The 16,034-nt window shown below is 44.4% G+C and overlaps 3 protein-coding genes across 3 annotated transcripts in view; all 3 read right to left on the reverse strand.

Annotated features, from left to right (window-relative positions):
* Positions 1-5,576, reverse strand: part of LOC133130417 (E3 ubiquitin-protein ligase TRIM39-like) — a 14,520-nt gene extending 8,944 nt beyond the window's left edge. The window contains exon 1 of the mRNA XM_061245003.1: positions 5,379-5,576. The gene's annotated coding sequence lies outside the window, so the exon portion shown is untranslated. The remainder of the gene's footprint in view (positions 1-5,378) is intronic.
* A 4,310-nt stretch (positions 5,577-9,886) lies between these two features.
* LOC133130418 (P2Y purinoceptor 6-like) lies at positions 9,887-10,702 on the reverse strand. Its single transcript, XM_061245004.1, has one exon. The coding sequence runs from the start codon at positions 10,700-10,702 to the stop codon at positions 9,887-9,889; it is 816 nt and encodes a 271-aa protein (XP_061100988.1).
* A 4,235-nt stretch (positions 10,703-14,937) lies between these two features.
* Positions 14,938-15,753, reverse strand: LOC133130419 (lysophosphatidic acid receptor 6-like). The gene has a single exon (XM_061245005.1). It carries the CDS (start codon positions 15,751-15,753, stop codon positions 14,938-14,940), a length of 816 nt encoding a protein of 271 aa, XP_061100989.1.
* Positions 15,754-16,034: the final 281 nt, after the last annotated feature.

Genomic DNA, 16,034 nt, shown 5'->3' on the forward strand with positions numbered 1-16,034 from the left:
GCAGCAAAGGAGGGGGACCACAGGGAGTGAACCACCCGGCAACCACACTGCCAACCCGCTCTGCCAGAGCCCAGAGCAAAGGCAACCCGCTCTGCCAGAGCCCAGGGCAAAGGCAACCCACTCTGCCAGAGCCCAGGGCAAAGGCAACCCACTCTGCCAGAGCCCAGGGCAAAGGCAACCCACTCTGCCAGAGCCCAGGGCAAAGGCAGGCGCCAACTGGTACATACGAGGTGAGAGCTGGGGTCGAGGAGCTGTGGGGAAGTCAGGTGGTGGGGATGCGGCAGCAAGTCACATGACAGACGAAACAGGAACGGCAATGGACCACAAGATCTCTTGGTCTTGGTGTGACAGGCTCTATTTAGGGTTTATGACGTCCTGCCAGCCCATCCAGCCTCCTCTGCTGGGGCAAGACTGGCTCTCCAGCCTGCCCCTTGTGCCAGAGAAGAGGAACAATTGAGCACATCCTGACCAAGTGCTGAAGGCGACTGTGTAAACCATCTGCGGTGCCAAAGACCGAACCGAGTTCCTCCGACCAGTAGAGCAGGAGAGAAGCCCAAACCCCAGCCAGGGGCAGCACTGCAGCTCCGGGGAGCAGCACCTGACTGGCAGATGAAGGTACAGCAGGAGAAGCAGCTCCACCCTGAGAGCAGACATCATCATCTCAAAAACATCCAAGCAGGTGGTCCTGCTGGAGGAAGCATATGAGCCAAGACAGCCAAGTACAACGGCTCGGGGGAAGAGTGGGGCAGATGGGGCAGCTCGGGGGAAGAGTGGGGCAGATGGGGCAGCTCGGGGGAAGAGTGGGGCAGATGGGGCGGCTCGGGGGAAGAGTGGGGCAGATGGGGTGGCTCGGGGGAAGAGTGGGGCAGATGGGGTGGCTTGGGGGAAGAGTGAGGCAGATGGGGTGGAGTCTGCAGAAAAACCCTGGCTGTGGATTAAGAGAATGATCCGTGGTCACATGCTACTGGCTTTTGGCAGGACTGGGTATTGAACCGGGTCCTCTGTGTGCAACTGCAACAGACTGCAACCGCAAGTCCGCTGCATCTTAGCCTGCTGCACCACCACGTCTCTTGTATTCTTGAGGATATAGTGCTTTGCTTTGGATATAGTGGCAGTAAAGTTTAGAATTTTTCATTATTCCAACAGAAATTTTAATTGTTAAAAATACAGAAGACAAATAAAAACTGGTATGAGGGTTAGAAGCACAGGCTGGTGCAGCTGCCAAACAGGAAGAGGATGGGACAAGACCAGAGATAAGAGGACAGATATGAATGATGGACAGATATGAATGAGGACAGATATGAATGATGGACAGATATGAATGATGGACAGATATGAATGATGGACAGATATGAATGAGGACAGATATGAATGAGGACAGAAATGAATGAGGACAGATATGAATGAGGACAGATATGAATGAGGACAGATATAAATGATGGAAAGATATGAATGATTTTACTCATGCGCTGTAGGCTGGTGGAGGAGCAGCAGGAGGCAGATCACATGATCAATGAGGTACTTTACTTTTAGCCACCCCATCTGCCCCACGCTCTCTCTATCTCTCTCCCACTCTCTCTCTCTATCTCTCTTCCACTCTCTCTCGCTTTCTCAAATCAATTCAATGTGCTTTATTGGCATGCCATACACATGGTATATAGTGCCAAAGCAAACAAGAAACATACAAAACAAATAGCCAAACAGCAGAAGTACAACATGAACAATCGCTGTCTCAATCTCTCTCTCAAAACTGCTTTATTGGAATGACAAGTTTACACTTATTTTGCCAAATCTAATTAAAATAAAACTTTGCACTGTTCATTTACATGGAAAAGGGAAACGCAATATAATGCACATACATCCATATGTATGTATGACACAGGGACCACAACCACTGACCCTAGCCCTCACCCTAACCTGTCTGGGCAGCCAGATCTCTTGATGTGTCTCAATGCCCAGGCTGGACTAACCCTAACCCTAACTCAATATCCAGGCTGGACTCACTAAGTCCATACTTCCTTCTTCATCATTGTTTCCTTTTGTTCATGAGTAACCAGGGTTACGCATTCTGCTTTCAGGGAGAATCCCATTTTTCTTTGTGCTATTGGTTGTGTTTGTGTCCCAATAGGTAAAAGTCCATTTATTTGTGTCACTTTATAATTTGGTTCACTAATTTCTTGAATGGAACCAAGATTTTATTGCCCTTCTTTGGAAGTCTTGCTGGTTGTATTCCTTTGGAATTGTGCCTGCAGAATTTTGGTTGGGTGTTTGTCCCATTCAGAAATATCTGCACCAATGACTGGGTCCCACAATTCCCTGCCATCGACCGCAATAGTGTGAATGATTGATTTGACATTTTAATCCATATTCCCACTGGTAGATGATTTGCACTTTATGGTATAAACTGTCCTCCACTGGATTTCTTCCAAAAGTTAATTCACAGCGGAAACTTCCTGCTGAGCTGATTTTTGGATACAGTATGTGCAGGTACAGTGCTGCTTGTCTTAAGTGATGTGAGTCACAAAGACATCAAGGCATTAACTATAAAAACATACTCTTTGTTTCAGTCAGGTTAACTGTAAAAACATACTCTCTGTTTCAGTCAGGTAAACTGTAAAAACATACTCTCAGTTTCAGTCAGGTTAACTGTAAAATCATACTCTCAGTTTCAGTCAGGTTAACTGTAAAAACATACTCTCTGTTTCAGTCAGGTTAACTGTAAAAACATACTCCCTGTTTCAGTCAGGTTAACTGCAAAAACATACCCTCTGTTTCAGTCAGGTTAACTGTAAAAACATAGTCTCTGTTTCAGTCAGGTTAACTGTAAGTCAGGTTAATTGTAAAAACATACTCTCAGTTTCAGTCAGGTAGACTGTAAACTGTAAAAAACATACTCTCAGTTTCAGTCAGGTAAACTGTAAACTGTAAAAACATACTCTCAGTTTCAGTCAGGTTAACTGTAAAAACATACTCTCAGTTTCAGTCAGGTTAACTGTAAAAACATACTCTCTGTTTCAGTCAGGTTAACTGTAAAAACATACTCTCAGTTTCAGTCAGGTTAACTGTAAAAACATACGCTCAGTTTCAGTCAGGTTAACTGTAAAAACATACTCTCTGTTTCAGTCAGGTTAACTGTAAAAACATACTCTCGGTTTCAGTCAGGTTAACTGTAAAAACATACTCTCAGTTTCAGTCAGGTTAACTGTAAAAACATACTCTCAGTTTCAGTCAGGTAAACTGTAAAAACATACTCTCAGTTTCAGTCAGGTTAACTGTAAAAACATACTCTCAGTTTCAGTCAGGTTAACTGTAAAAACATACTCTCTGTTTCAGTCAGGTAAACTGTAAAAACATACTCTCAGTTTCAGTCAGGTAAACTGTAAAAACATACTCTCAGTTTCAGTCAGGTTAACTGTAAAATCATACTCTCAGTTTCAGTCAGGTTAACTGTAAAAACATACTCTCTGTTCCAGTCAGGTTAACTGTAAAAACATACTCTCTGTTTCAGTCAGGTTAACTGTAAAAACATACTCTCAGTTCCAGTCAGGTAAACTGTAAAAACATACTCTCTGTTCCAGTCAGGTTAACTGTAAAAACATACTCTCAGTTCCAGTCAGGTAAACTGTAAAAACATACTCTCTGTTCCAGTCAGGTTAACTGTAAAAACATACTCTCAGTTCCAGTCAGGTAAACTGTAAAAACATACTCTCTGTTCCAGTCAGGTAAACTGTAAAAACATACTTTCTGTTCCAGTCAGGTTAACTGTAAAAACATACTCTCAGTTCCAGTCAGGTAAACTGTTAGGGGCAGTTCTGGTAGCACTCGCTCCTGCTCTCTCACCTCCCCCCTCTCGCAATGCTGGAATGAGGTTTGACTAGCCTGTTCAATGGCAGAGGCCGCAAAGTCTATTTCACCTCAGCAGGAACACCTTAAGAAAAATACCCACACACAGACACATTCTATCACACACAAACACACAGGCACACACATACACACACAATTAACAATAATGGAGCAGACATAATTAATGAATTTCTCCTTGTGTCTCTGCACCAGAACTCCGTAGCATTTTCTCACATCTTACCACTGTTAATTACCACTTTAGAATGAATGTTCATTAGAGATAAATGAGGTCTTCCATAGATGAGTTAAGCTAGCAAGCATTTTCTCTGAAGGTGTTGCCTGTGGAGAGGTTTCACATCATTCAAATGTCAAGTCACGTAGTAGAGGCAGACACTCTGGCTTGATACAGTTATAGGCACTATCTAGCTTTTAGCATTAGCTATCTAGGCATTAGGTAGAATTTAGTGGCAGGAAAAGGTGAGTATTGCTTGGCTGAATGGTCTCCTCTCGTTATCGTTAAATTGTGTGTCATTCAGATTTTATCCGTAGTTCACCGTGAATTAAAAATTCCTATTGTTCATTACAAAATAATTCAGAATAGTCCACATAATGCAGTTAACACTAAACAATTACTTAGGAGTCTGCCATACTTTAGGGTAACAGACAGGCCGCAATTATATTCTGTACTGAGCCAGGGCAAGTGGGGGAGGCTCATACAGACCATGGAAAACGTGGTATTTACAGAGTCACGTCCTACAGCCAGGTACATGTGGAACATCCACCCGCAGGTGCCTGTTTACCTGCCCTCACAAGTTATTCCAGAAAATCAGCAGTGTCCACGGCAGGCTATCGCCTGTAATCAGCGCCCAAGCAGCTCCAAGCCACAGCCAACACAGATCAGAAAATATGCATGTACGTGACACTTTCAAGTAGAGAGAGGTTTTCACTTACAGCATTATCAGAAAGACAGGCAATCAGACACACACACACGCACACACACACACACACACACACACATACACACATACACACACACACACACACAGCAGTATGAACTATCCCTCTTACACATACACAAACACAACCACACACACACAAACAGAATAGTATGAACTCTCTCTCTTACACACAGACATATCTTTGTTTATCTTAGTCAAGCAGGTTTTATTTTTGTTCTCTACCAGTTGCACTTTAACTGAACATCAGTGAACCTACAACCACCCTATATCCCCACCTGAGATTCAACCCTAAAACCAACCTTTAACTGCACATGGGGTTCAAACCAACAACCACCCTATATCCCCATCTGGGATTCAGCCCTAAAACCAACCTACTACTGCACATGCCGTTCAAACCAACAACCACCCTATATCCCCACCTGAGGTTCAATCCTAAAATCCTCCTGGGACCTGGTTGCACTGAGTCAGGAGGAAAGTGAAACAGTCCCCCGATTCCACTGGTCCCATGCAGGTAATCTCTCAGCAGACAGCCAGGGTGCACCAGCCACCAATCAGTCCAGAAGGTTCTGTTAGTACCTGATTGACAGCTCCTCCTGTTGCCGGGGTCTAGGGCTGGAGTGCGATGTTGTTGTTCTGACAGTTCCCCTTGTTGCCGAGGGCTGGAGTGTTATGTTGTTGTTCTGACAGTTCCCCTTGTTGCCGGGGTCTAGGGCTGGAGTGCGATGTTGTTGTTCTGTTGATTTGCTCTCCAGTTTCCCGGCCGTGTCCTCTTCGGCGAGGCAGGTGTGTTCAGCATTACCTGACAGAGTGGGCGGTGCCTCCTCTCGCCTTTCAGAACAAACCGGTCGGACTGGCAGCTCGGCCTCTGTGACATACCCCATCGCCATAACTCAACACAAACCCTTTTCACTGTCCTGCTAAACCCCTCTCCATAACTCAACACAAACCCCTTTCACTGGCCTGCTAAACCCCTCTCCATAACTCAACACAAACCCTTTTCACTGGCCTGCTAAACCCCTCTCCATAACTCAACACAAACCCTTTTCACTGGCCTGCTAAACCCCTCTCCATAACTCAACACAAACCCTTTTCACTGGCCTGCTAAACCCCTCTCCATAACTCAACACAAACCCTTTTCACTGGCCTGCTAAACCCCTCTCCATAACTCAACACAAACCCTTTTCACTGGCCTGCTAAACCCCCCCCCCCCCCCATAACTCAACACAAACCCCTTTCACTGGCCTGCTAAACCCCTCTCCATAACTCAACACAAACCCTTTTCACTGGCCTGCTAAACCCCTCTCCATAACTCAACACAAACCCTTTTCACTGGCCTGCTAAACCCTTCCACCCAGAGATAAGCCTTGCCCAATCCTTGGAATCATCTGCCTATCCAATCAATACTCAAATTATGTTATAGTTATTTTTGAGCTTGCATAGTTTTCTGTAATTGGTCATCAAATGCACTGCTTTCCTATTGGAAATTGAAGGTGTGGGTGTGCTTAGTCAGTGCTCCTCCTTTATATTGTCACCACACAGACACTTCTTCACACATGGTCTTCAACCATGACTAGACTGTTCTGTCCTGCATGATGCCTGCTTTTGCTTTGCCTGTCGCAAACATGAGGAAGCTGACTCTCCTGGACTTTGCATTAATGGCTGATGGCACCAGGGATCACTGTGACATTGAGAACTATTATCAGTAATAATAATATTAGTCCCCAACCAAAATTTGCAAACAAGTCCGCGATAAACTATTGGAAAATACAATACACATTTATTAAATGCTTCACGAATGCATATGCAAATATATGTGATTAAATATAATTAATATACTTGTTTTTATAATGGCTTTATCGAAGATATAAGAGCATGTTCTGCTGGATCGCTAGAAAGTGTTGCCACAATGGGATGTTGCGGTTAATGAAGAGTAAAATGGACGCTGGTCGGTGTGGTTCTTTAGCTAGCGGCTAATGCGCCTGTTTTCGGTTCGCTTTACATTATTCTATTCTGTGTCTATTGTGCCAAAACCGTTATTCGTTTTTAATAGTGGTGTATATAAATATTATGTTACATTATTAAAATTCATTTTCCTGCATTTAAATGACACTTTCCGTGGAGCATAAAATGGGTTCTCGCGACGTGCAACCATTTGGAAATATGCCCTGGATTATATTGTTGTACTATTGATTTCAAAATCTTTACGATCATGTGGTAGAGAACGCATTATTACTTTCTAAGATTAGCAATGGTATATTATTACAAAAGATCGTAAAGGGTTATACATTAACAGATCGTATTAATGTATAACCCTTTACGATCTTTTGTAATAATATAGACTATTGCTAATCTAGAAATGTATGTGTAGGCCCGATTATAGTAGGGGGCTGGAGCAAAATAACGTATTCTGTGTGTACTCTAATCGCCTGAGTGGTGCAACAAACCCACACCAGCGTGACGGTGTATTTTTTATAGTCTTTTTATAGTTTTATGGTTTTAATCTGCTGCACAACAGTCCTGCGTGCTATTTGCTTCTTAGCTAAAACAGCAGTAAATGATGCCAGGTAGCCTATCGGCTGCCACTTTAAAATAATATCTCTCTAAGCATTTTCTGCTGTCTTTTTTACAGAACCTTTAATGGAAAGTAAGCCATCCTATCCATGAGATTTGTACAGTTGCATGATGCACAGAAATGCATTATTATTAGCTGGCTGCTCTCTTGTTGCGCTGCAGTGAAATGGTGTGTGAAGTGGGTTATTTCACTGCATTCAAAAAATAGTACAAATAGGATCGATTCCTTCGAAGCAGTTCCAGGCACAGCTCTTTCTGTTGCCACTAAAGGAGCTCTCAAAAGCAGCCTCTGCACCACTCAATCACTCATTACACCCTAAACCACATTATAAACATTCAGCAGAAACCTCCCTTTAAACCCTCACCATTGGTCTCAACTAATTTACCTTGATTAAGAAGTGTGCTATTGATCTGAATAATCAGTTGGCATTTCCTGTACATCAAAAATTAAATTAAAATATTATTTTATGTATATTATGCGTGTGCAATGGATAATTCCGCACATGCATACACATACATCATATTTATAAATATGATTATTTAATGCCCTTGTATGATTTGTTTATCTATTTGCATTTGAAAATATGTGAGGGCTAAACAGATGACAGATGATTACATAGACTATTATGTAATCGTAATCTTTTTTATTATTAGTATATAATCCCTTTTTTATTAAACAATAAAATAGATACAGAGACTTGGTCAAGATGGCAGTACAATAAATACAAAAATTCTACGATTACAGAAATCAATGACTCACAACAAATTTTTAAAAAGGTCAATAATTTACCATAGGAAAAACATTTACTTCGGTAATGCACCATACATGTTTTAATCTAAATTATTTGAGAGAAATTAGTCTGTCAGCCCCTGTGACGGAACAGGCAGGTGTGTATGTAAGGCAGGTGTGTATATAAGGCAGGTGTGAATATAAGGCAGGTGTGAATATATCAGGCACCCCCTGCTCGTGTTTAGGCTTCTGAACGGGCATAAAACCAGTCACATAGAGGCTGACGCTATGCAGCACAAATCATTTTCCAATGAATTTGCAAAAAAGGCATAAATCGCCAAGTGTTACTATGACAACACTTTCTAAAAGAAAGTAGCTAGATGTTGAGCTTCAGGTTTGTTGTTTGAGGAAGCCATATGTTAATTTGCATATTTGAGTGGCACATGTAATTTGTACATGTGTTTTGTATACCTTAGTGAGCACTTTATTAGGAAGACCTGAACACCAGCTTATTAATGCAAATATTTAATCAGCCATGTAAGCGTGGTCAAGAGGTTCAGCTATTTTTCAGACCAAATGTCAGAATGGGAAAGAAATGTGATCTAAGTGACTTTGATTGTGTTAATATATTTTATATTTAAAATATATTGTAAATTAACACTAAATTGAAGATATGAAAACTGTTTTTCGTTAAAACAAGCTGTTTGCATGTTGCTCTGTAAACAAGGAATATTACCTTAACAAATGCAAACATTAATAATAATAAAGCAAACTCCCATTTACTCAAGATATCCATCTATTTACAACTATCCAGTCAGCAATGGTGCTAAATGCTTTTTTTGTATGAAATGAAAATGTTTCAGGGTAAGATAACTGAGACAGTGAAAGCACAGGCCAGTTCTAACCCAGATATATAAATCCACAAATCAACAAGCCACAAATAAATTTGCTGACTTGTGACAATCAAAACTGTTATGTTAACTTGCAGATTCACTTTCCCAGTCACTCTTCCCTGGCATTGATATGCAAAGTATCCTTCTTCACTAATGATGATGCTTGGCCCATTTTACTGTACAGTGTGACACATACTCAACATCAGCCCTCTGTTGCTAATACCCTAGAGAAATTTACACCAAATTTAAAACTTTGGTGCTCACATACTAGGCAGTTCAGCCCCTGCATACATTCAATAACTAATCAGAACCTATACACCAGCCAGACCCCTCCGTGTGCCTTGTGTATGCCATGGATTATAATAGCACTTATGTATAGTTATTGTAGAACTCTAGCTGCTAACTGGGGTATGCTAGTTGGTAAATTGATGTACTCTTCAAGTGCTCTCTGAGTGTATATTCGAGCATTTTGGCAGAGAAGCAAAGTGATTGATCGGCGATTAGTCCTTGGGGAGAAAAGCATTTTGGTCTCTGAGTAGTTACTGGTTGGTGAGGGCCCCTTATCTTATCTAGCATGTCAGTGGAGTCTCCTGGGGAGTCAAGATTGCTTGCAACAGAGGCCACAATACCTTGAGCAAGTCAACAGTGACATATCTCTCAGTCCAGAAACCTGTCCCTTTTTTGAAATCATGTCACTTTGAGGAGCAAATACAGTGAAATCAGACTCATTTGGAGACCCTCTTGACATTTTGGAACCACCTGTCTGATATAAAGAAGGGTTGGAATATTGATAAGGGACCTGCTGGCATTTACCATAGAAGAAAAGCAGGCTTGTGAGAACATCCAACCCTACTGGCATACAGGTATGGGACAAAATAGATAGCTTGCTATTAGCAGGTATTTCCCACAATGCACTGCAGTTTCCCAGCCCTAAAGAGGAAGTGGACAGGCTGGATGAAAGCGCCGAACACGGCGATGCTGGAGCTGATGGCCCTAAAGAGTCTAAACACCCTTTCAGACATGAGACTCCTCAGCAGGATAGCAACCGTCATCGGGAGGTAGTCGACCAAGTTAAAAATCAGATTGAACAAGATGATTCTGAAAGCCTTCTGCTTGGCCAGCTGGGGACCCCCTCCCCTGGACTGCCCCGGCGCCCCCTCCCCTGGCCCAGGACGTCTCAAGGCCTGGAGCACAGCCAGGCAGCAGAAGCACTTGATGCTGAGGATGACCAGCATGACCGCCAGGATTACATAATTCAGCACGTCAGCATCCAAAAACACACAGAATGAGCAGCCCGCGATGGTCCCCATCCAGGCCAAGCCCAAACACCCCAGCCTGTACCTGAGAGGCTTGCACCTGAGGAAGGTGAGGGGGTGGAGAACGGCCAGGTAACGCTCGATGCAGATGCAGCATAGGAACAGGGGACGGCCGAAGATGATGAGGGCATTAAAGAATGTAAAAAGTCGTATAAACCTCTGTTTCCACAGAAAATAATTAAGAAAGCTCAGAGGAATCTGCAGGCAATAGGTCAACTCCAACGCAGCCAGGTTGAAGGTGAATATTTCTGAAGACAGCGTATCTCTGGACCCTTTGGCGATCAGCCACAGGACCCAGCTGTTGGTCGGTAAGCCCAGCAGCATGTTGCTCATTAAAGCACATAAGTAAATCCAGTAGACCTCTGGCAAAACCGACAGCATATCAGACATGCTGGTTCCGTTTTCAGATGACGTGTTCATCCTTCGGCCGGACTGAGAGGACCTGGAACAAGAGCTGTTGTTCAAAGTGTCTCTCTACAGCCAGTACCTAGGAGTACAAAACATTAGCATTTTGCTGATGGTCAAAGAAGAAGAACATGCATGGTTTAATGCACACCAGTATCTGCTGTTGTTGTGCTTCATTTGGCCAGAAGGATGAACACGTCATCTCGTGCAGAAGCTGGATGAATTTCGTGGACTTTGCAGCACTACATGCAGCAGTCTAATTATTAATATATTTTATATTTAAAATATATTGTAAATTAACACTAAATTAAAGATATGACTACAGTTTTTGTTGAAATGCTAAATTAGCTGTTTGCATGTTGCCCTGTAAAAATTGTCATAGTAATATTTTGCATGAATGTAAATATGTTCCGTCCAGCGTCAATTATGGAGGAATTCATGCAAATCAGTGTGTCACATTTGGGATAGAAATATGAAAGTTTCAATGTAGCTAAATATTTAAGAAGAAAACATGGAGGAATAGTACATTAACAAATACAAGCTTATGTAATAATAAAGCAAACTCTAGATATCCATTTATATACAACTATCCTATTACTGCACAAATAAATCAGCAATTCTGCTAAATGCTTTTTTTTGCATGAAATGAAAATGTTCAGGATGAGATAACTGAGACAGTGAAAGCACAGGCCAGTTCTCACCCAGATATATAAATCCACAAATCGACAAGCCACAAATAGATTAGCTAACTTGTGACGATCAGAACTGCACTGCTTCAACCATGTTAACTTGCAGATTCACTTTCCTAGTATGGACTCCTATAGTATAAAGACAGATAGAGACAGGTTGATAAAAAACATTGACTGGTCGAAAGTCTGAGAGATTGATTGACAGGCTAGACCAGGGGTCAGTAACCCTGGTCCCGGAGAGCAGGAGGGTGTGCTGACTTTCGTTGTTACTCAGCACTTAATAGATCAATGAAAGCAGTCCATTACACGGTTTACTCACCTCACCTTGTTTGTTGGGTCTGAACCGGTTTCTGGCGGTTTTAAAGGGGAAACTAAAACCAGCACAACCCTCTCCAGCACCAGGGTTTCCAACCCCTGGATGAGACGTATGGATGGATGGATAGATGGACCTTGACTGGAGCAGAAGGTCTGCAGTATGAGCTGCAATGTGTTAGTTCTTTATGGTGTCAGCAGCAGAGGGCTGATGTCCAAATATATGATCCCGTCAAATCCCCACCTGCAAGGTATGTGTCACACTGTACAGTAAAATGGGCCATGCGTCATCATTAGTGAAGAAGGATATTTTGCATATCAATGCCAGGGAAGAGTGACAGGTGTTGAACCCCCCTCCCCCTTCCCGTCCGCACACAATCAATCACAGAACCGAGCTGTGGGTTGGCAAGCTTTGGTACTGTGGACCAACCATGGGTAGGTAACCCTAGTCCTGGAGTGCCTGAGATGGTTCTGGTTTTTGCTCCATCCAAACCAGTAACTGCATAATTGGATTCCTTTAAAAAGATTATGTACTTTATTGAACCCTGTGGTCCTGCTGGTAATCTTAATCTGTCCTACGCATTTGACCCATCCTAGTTACTGCACTTCAGAGTAGTGGGCAGCGAGCGTGCGGCACCCAGGGAGCGATGTGGGGTTAAGGGTCCTGCTCAAGGGCCAGACAGCTGTGCAGATCTTATCATGGCGACAATAGGGCTTGAACATATCTTAGCTGTGGGGCGGCCTGTAGCGTAGTGGTTAAGGTACATGCCTGGGGCCCGCAAGGTCGATGGTTTGATCCCTGGTGTGGCCACAATAAGATCCGCACAGCCGTCGGGCCCTTGAGCAAGGCCCTTAACCCTGTATTGCTCCAGGGGAGGATTCTCTCCGGCTTAGTCTAATCAACTGTACGTCGCTCTGGATAAGAGCGTCTGCCAAATGCCCTTAATGTAGTGTTAGCTACTACTCTACAGGCTGCCCCCAATCAGTTTTAATTAATCAAGTTTAATGACTGCAGGAGACTATGTGCTAGAGACACTCAGCATTTCAGCATTCAGAATATTCAAACTTTTAATCATCCATCAAACTCTTGTGTTCAAACTCAGATGGAACAAAAATCAGAAACGTCACTGGCACTCCAGGACCAGGGTTGCTTACCCCTGCTGTGAACAATGGTAGCAAAATTGTCCTTCTCCCTAAAATTCTCCTGGCTTGTGTTGGTGAAGCTGAAGGAGTTCATGTTACTTTGAGGAGTCAAACACAGTAAAGTCAGACTCATGAGGAGGCAAACACAGTGATGTCACTCATTTAGAGATGCTCTTGACCTCTTGGAACCACCTATCTGATATGAAAGTCTGGTCTTGTCAACTCCTCCCTGTCTTCCGGCTGTTTTCCGGCATCTTCCAAGAGGGCCCACATCACTCCGCCGCTAAAAAAGCCTACTCTGGATCCCTCCATCATCCAGAACTACCGCCCAGTATCTCTTCTTCCTTTCCTTTCTAAAACTATAGAACGAGCCGCTTCTACTCAACTTTCTTCTTTCTTTTCTAACAACAACCTGCTAGACCCCCATCAGTCTGGCTTCAGATCGGGCCACTCGACAGAGACTGCGCTCCTCTCCGTCAGTGAGTCACTCCATGCCGCACGAGCAGCCTCCCTCTCCTCTGTCCTCATTCTTCTAGATCTCTCTGCTGCCTTCGACACTGTGGATCACTCCATCCTCCTGTCTGCCCTGTCAGCAACGGGCATCTGTGGCACAGCCCTGGACTGGATTGAGTCCTACCTCTCTGGTCGCTCCTTCCAGGTTGCCTGGGCTGGTTCGGTATCGACACCTCGGCCCCTCGCCACAGGAGTTCCCCAGGGCTCAGTCCTAGGCCCGCTTCTTTTTTCTCTTTACACTCGCTCCCTTAGCCCTGTGATCACTGCACATGGGCTATCCTACCACTGCTACGCGGACGATACCCAACTCTTCGTCTCGTTCCCGCCGTCTGATCCCGCAGGCTTGCCTGAGGGACATCCAGAGCTGGATGGACAACCACCATCTAAAGCTCAACCCAGGCAAGACTGAAATGATATTCATCCCTGCTAAAACCTCTCCCCATCTGGATCTCTCCATTTCCCTCGGGGATACCACACTCACGCCATCACCCAGTGAAAGGAACATCGGCGTGGCGATGGACAGCAGACTGTCCCTCTCCGAGAACATTGTGGGGGTGACCCGGTCATGCAGGTTCTTCCTATACAACATACGGAGAATCCGCCCCTTTCTCACCCCCTACTCGACCCAGCTCCTGGTCCAAGCGATGGTTCTGTCCCGCCTGGACTACTGCAATTCCCTCTTGGCTGGCCTCTCAGCGTCTGCCATCAGACCCCTCCAACTCATCCAGAATGCAGCCGCTCGTCTGGTCTTCAACCTTCCCAAATACTCACACGTCACCCCCCTGCTTACTTCCCTCCACTGGCTGCCTGTCATGGCTCGCATCAAATTCAAAACATTGGTGCTAGCCTTCCAAGCAGTTAAAGGGTCTTCCCCAGCTTATCTACAAAAAATCATCAGACCCTACACCCCTGCCAGACCTCTTCGTTCAGCCTCCACAGGCCGCTTGGCACCTCCCCCTCTCCGAACCTCCACATCACGCTCACGACTACTGTCTGTTCTGGCTCCACGGTGGTGGAACAAACTCCCCGTTGAGGTCAGAACTGTAGAATCTCTCCCCACCTTCAAGCGCAAGCTGAAGACACACCTCTTCAAGCAGTACCTCTCCCCATCCCTCCCTACCTCCCTGTGAACCTTAATTGTTGTCTCTGTGACTTGCTTTGTGTATCGGTATTTTTAGTTGGCTAGGTAAGCAGTGTTTGGATAGTTAACTTTGGTCACTTTTGCTCTGTTTCTTTGTTTCTTTGTTCTCAAAAATAAAATAAATATATATATTTTTTTTAAAGGGCCCTCGTCCTTATCTTGGTTGTACAGGTACCAGTTAAAATTGTACTTCTCTCTAGGGTCTTTCAGCGAACTTATCCCTGGTTATGGGTATGCACTTTGTTGTACGTCGCTCTGGATAAGAGCGTCTGCCAAATGCCAATAATGTAATGTAATGTAATGAAAGAGGGTTGGAATATTGATAAGGGACCTGCTGGCATTTACCATAGAAGAAAAGCAGGTTTGTGAGAACATCCAACCCTACTGGCATACAGGTGTGGGATGAAATAGACAGCCTGCTCTTAGCAGGCATTTCCCACAATGCACTGCAGTTTCCCAGCCCTGAGGAGGTAGTGGACAGGCTGGATGAAAGCACAGAACACAGAGATGCAGAAGCAGATGGCGGTAAAGAGTCTAAACACCCTTTCAGACATGAGACTCCTCAGCAGGAGAGACACCATCACTGGGAGGTAGTCGACCAAGTTAAAAACCAGATTGAACAAGATGATTCTGAAAGCCTTCTGCTTGGCCAGCTGGGGACCCCCTCCCCTGGACTGCCCCGGCGCCCCCTCCCCTGGCCCAGGACGTCTCAAGGCCTGGAGCACAGCCAGGCAGCAGAAGCACTTGATGCTGAGGAGGACCAGCATGAATGCCAGGATTACATAATTCAGCACGTCAGCATCCAAAAACACACAGTATGAGCAGCCCGCGATGGTCCCCATCCAGGCCAAGCCCAAACACCCCAGCCTGTACCTGAGAGGCTTGCACCTGAGGAAGGTGAGGGGGTGGAGAACGGCCAGGTAACGCTCGATGCAGATGCAGCATAGGAACAGGGGACGGCCGAAGATGATGAGGCCAACGAAGAATGTAAAAAATATTATAAACCTCTGTTTCCACACAACATAATTTAGAACGCTCAGAGGAATCTGCAGGCAATAGGTCAACTCCAACGCAGCCAGGTTGAAGGTGAATATTTCTGAAGACAGCGTATCTCTGGACCCTTTGGCGATCAGCCACAGGACCCAGCTGTTGGTCGGTAAGCCCAGCAGTATGTTGCTCATTAAAGCACATAAGTAAATCCAGTAGACCTCTGGCAAAACCGACAGCATATCAGACATGCTGGTTCCATTTTCAGATGACGTGTTCATCCTTTGGCCGGACTGAGAGGACCTGGAACAAGAGCTGTCGTATCCCCTCCTTCACAAAGTGCCTCTCCACAGCCAGTACCTAGGAGTACAAAACATTAGCATTTTGCTGATGGCCAAAGAAGAAGAACATGCATGGTTTAATGCACACCAGTATCTTGTTGTTTTTCTTCATTCGATCACTTGTGCAGAAGCTGGATCAATTTTGTGGACTTCCCACCACCACATGCAGCAGTTAAGTTTTTAATATATTT

This window comes from Conger conger, chromosome 6 (assembly GCF_963514075.1).
Source record: "Conger conger chromosome 6, fConCon1.1, whole genome shotgun sequence".
Classification (NCBI taxonomy): Eukaryota; Metazoa; Chordata; class Actinopteri; order Anguilliformes; family Congridae; genus Conger; species Conger conger.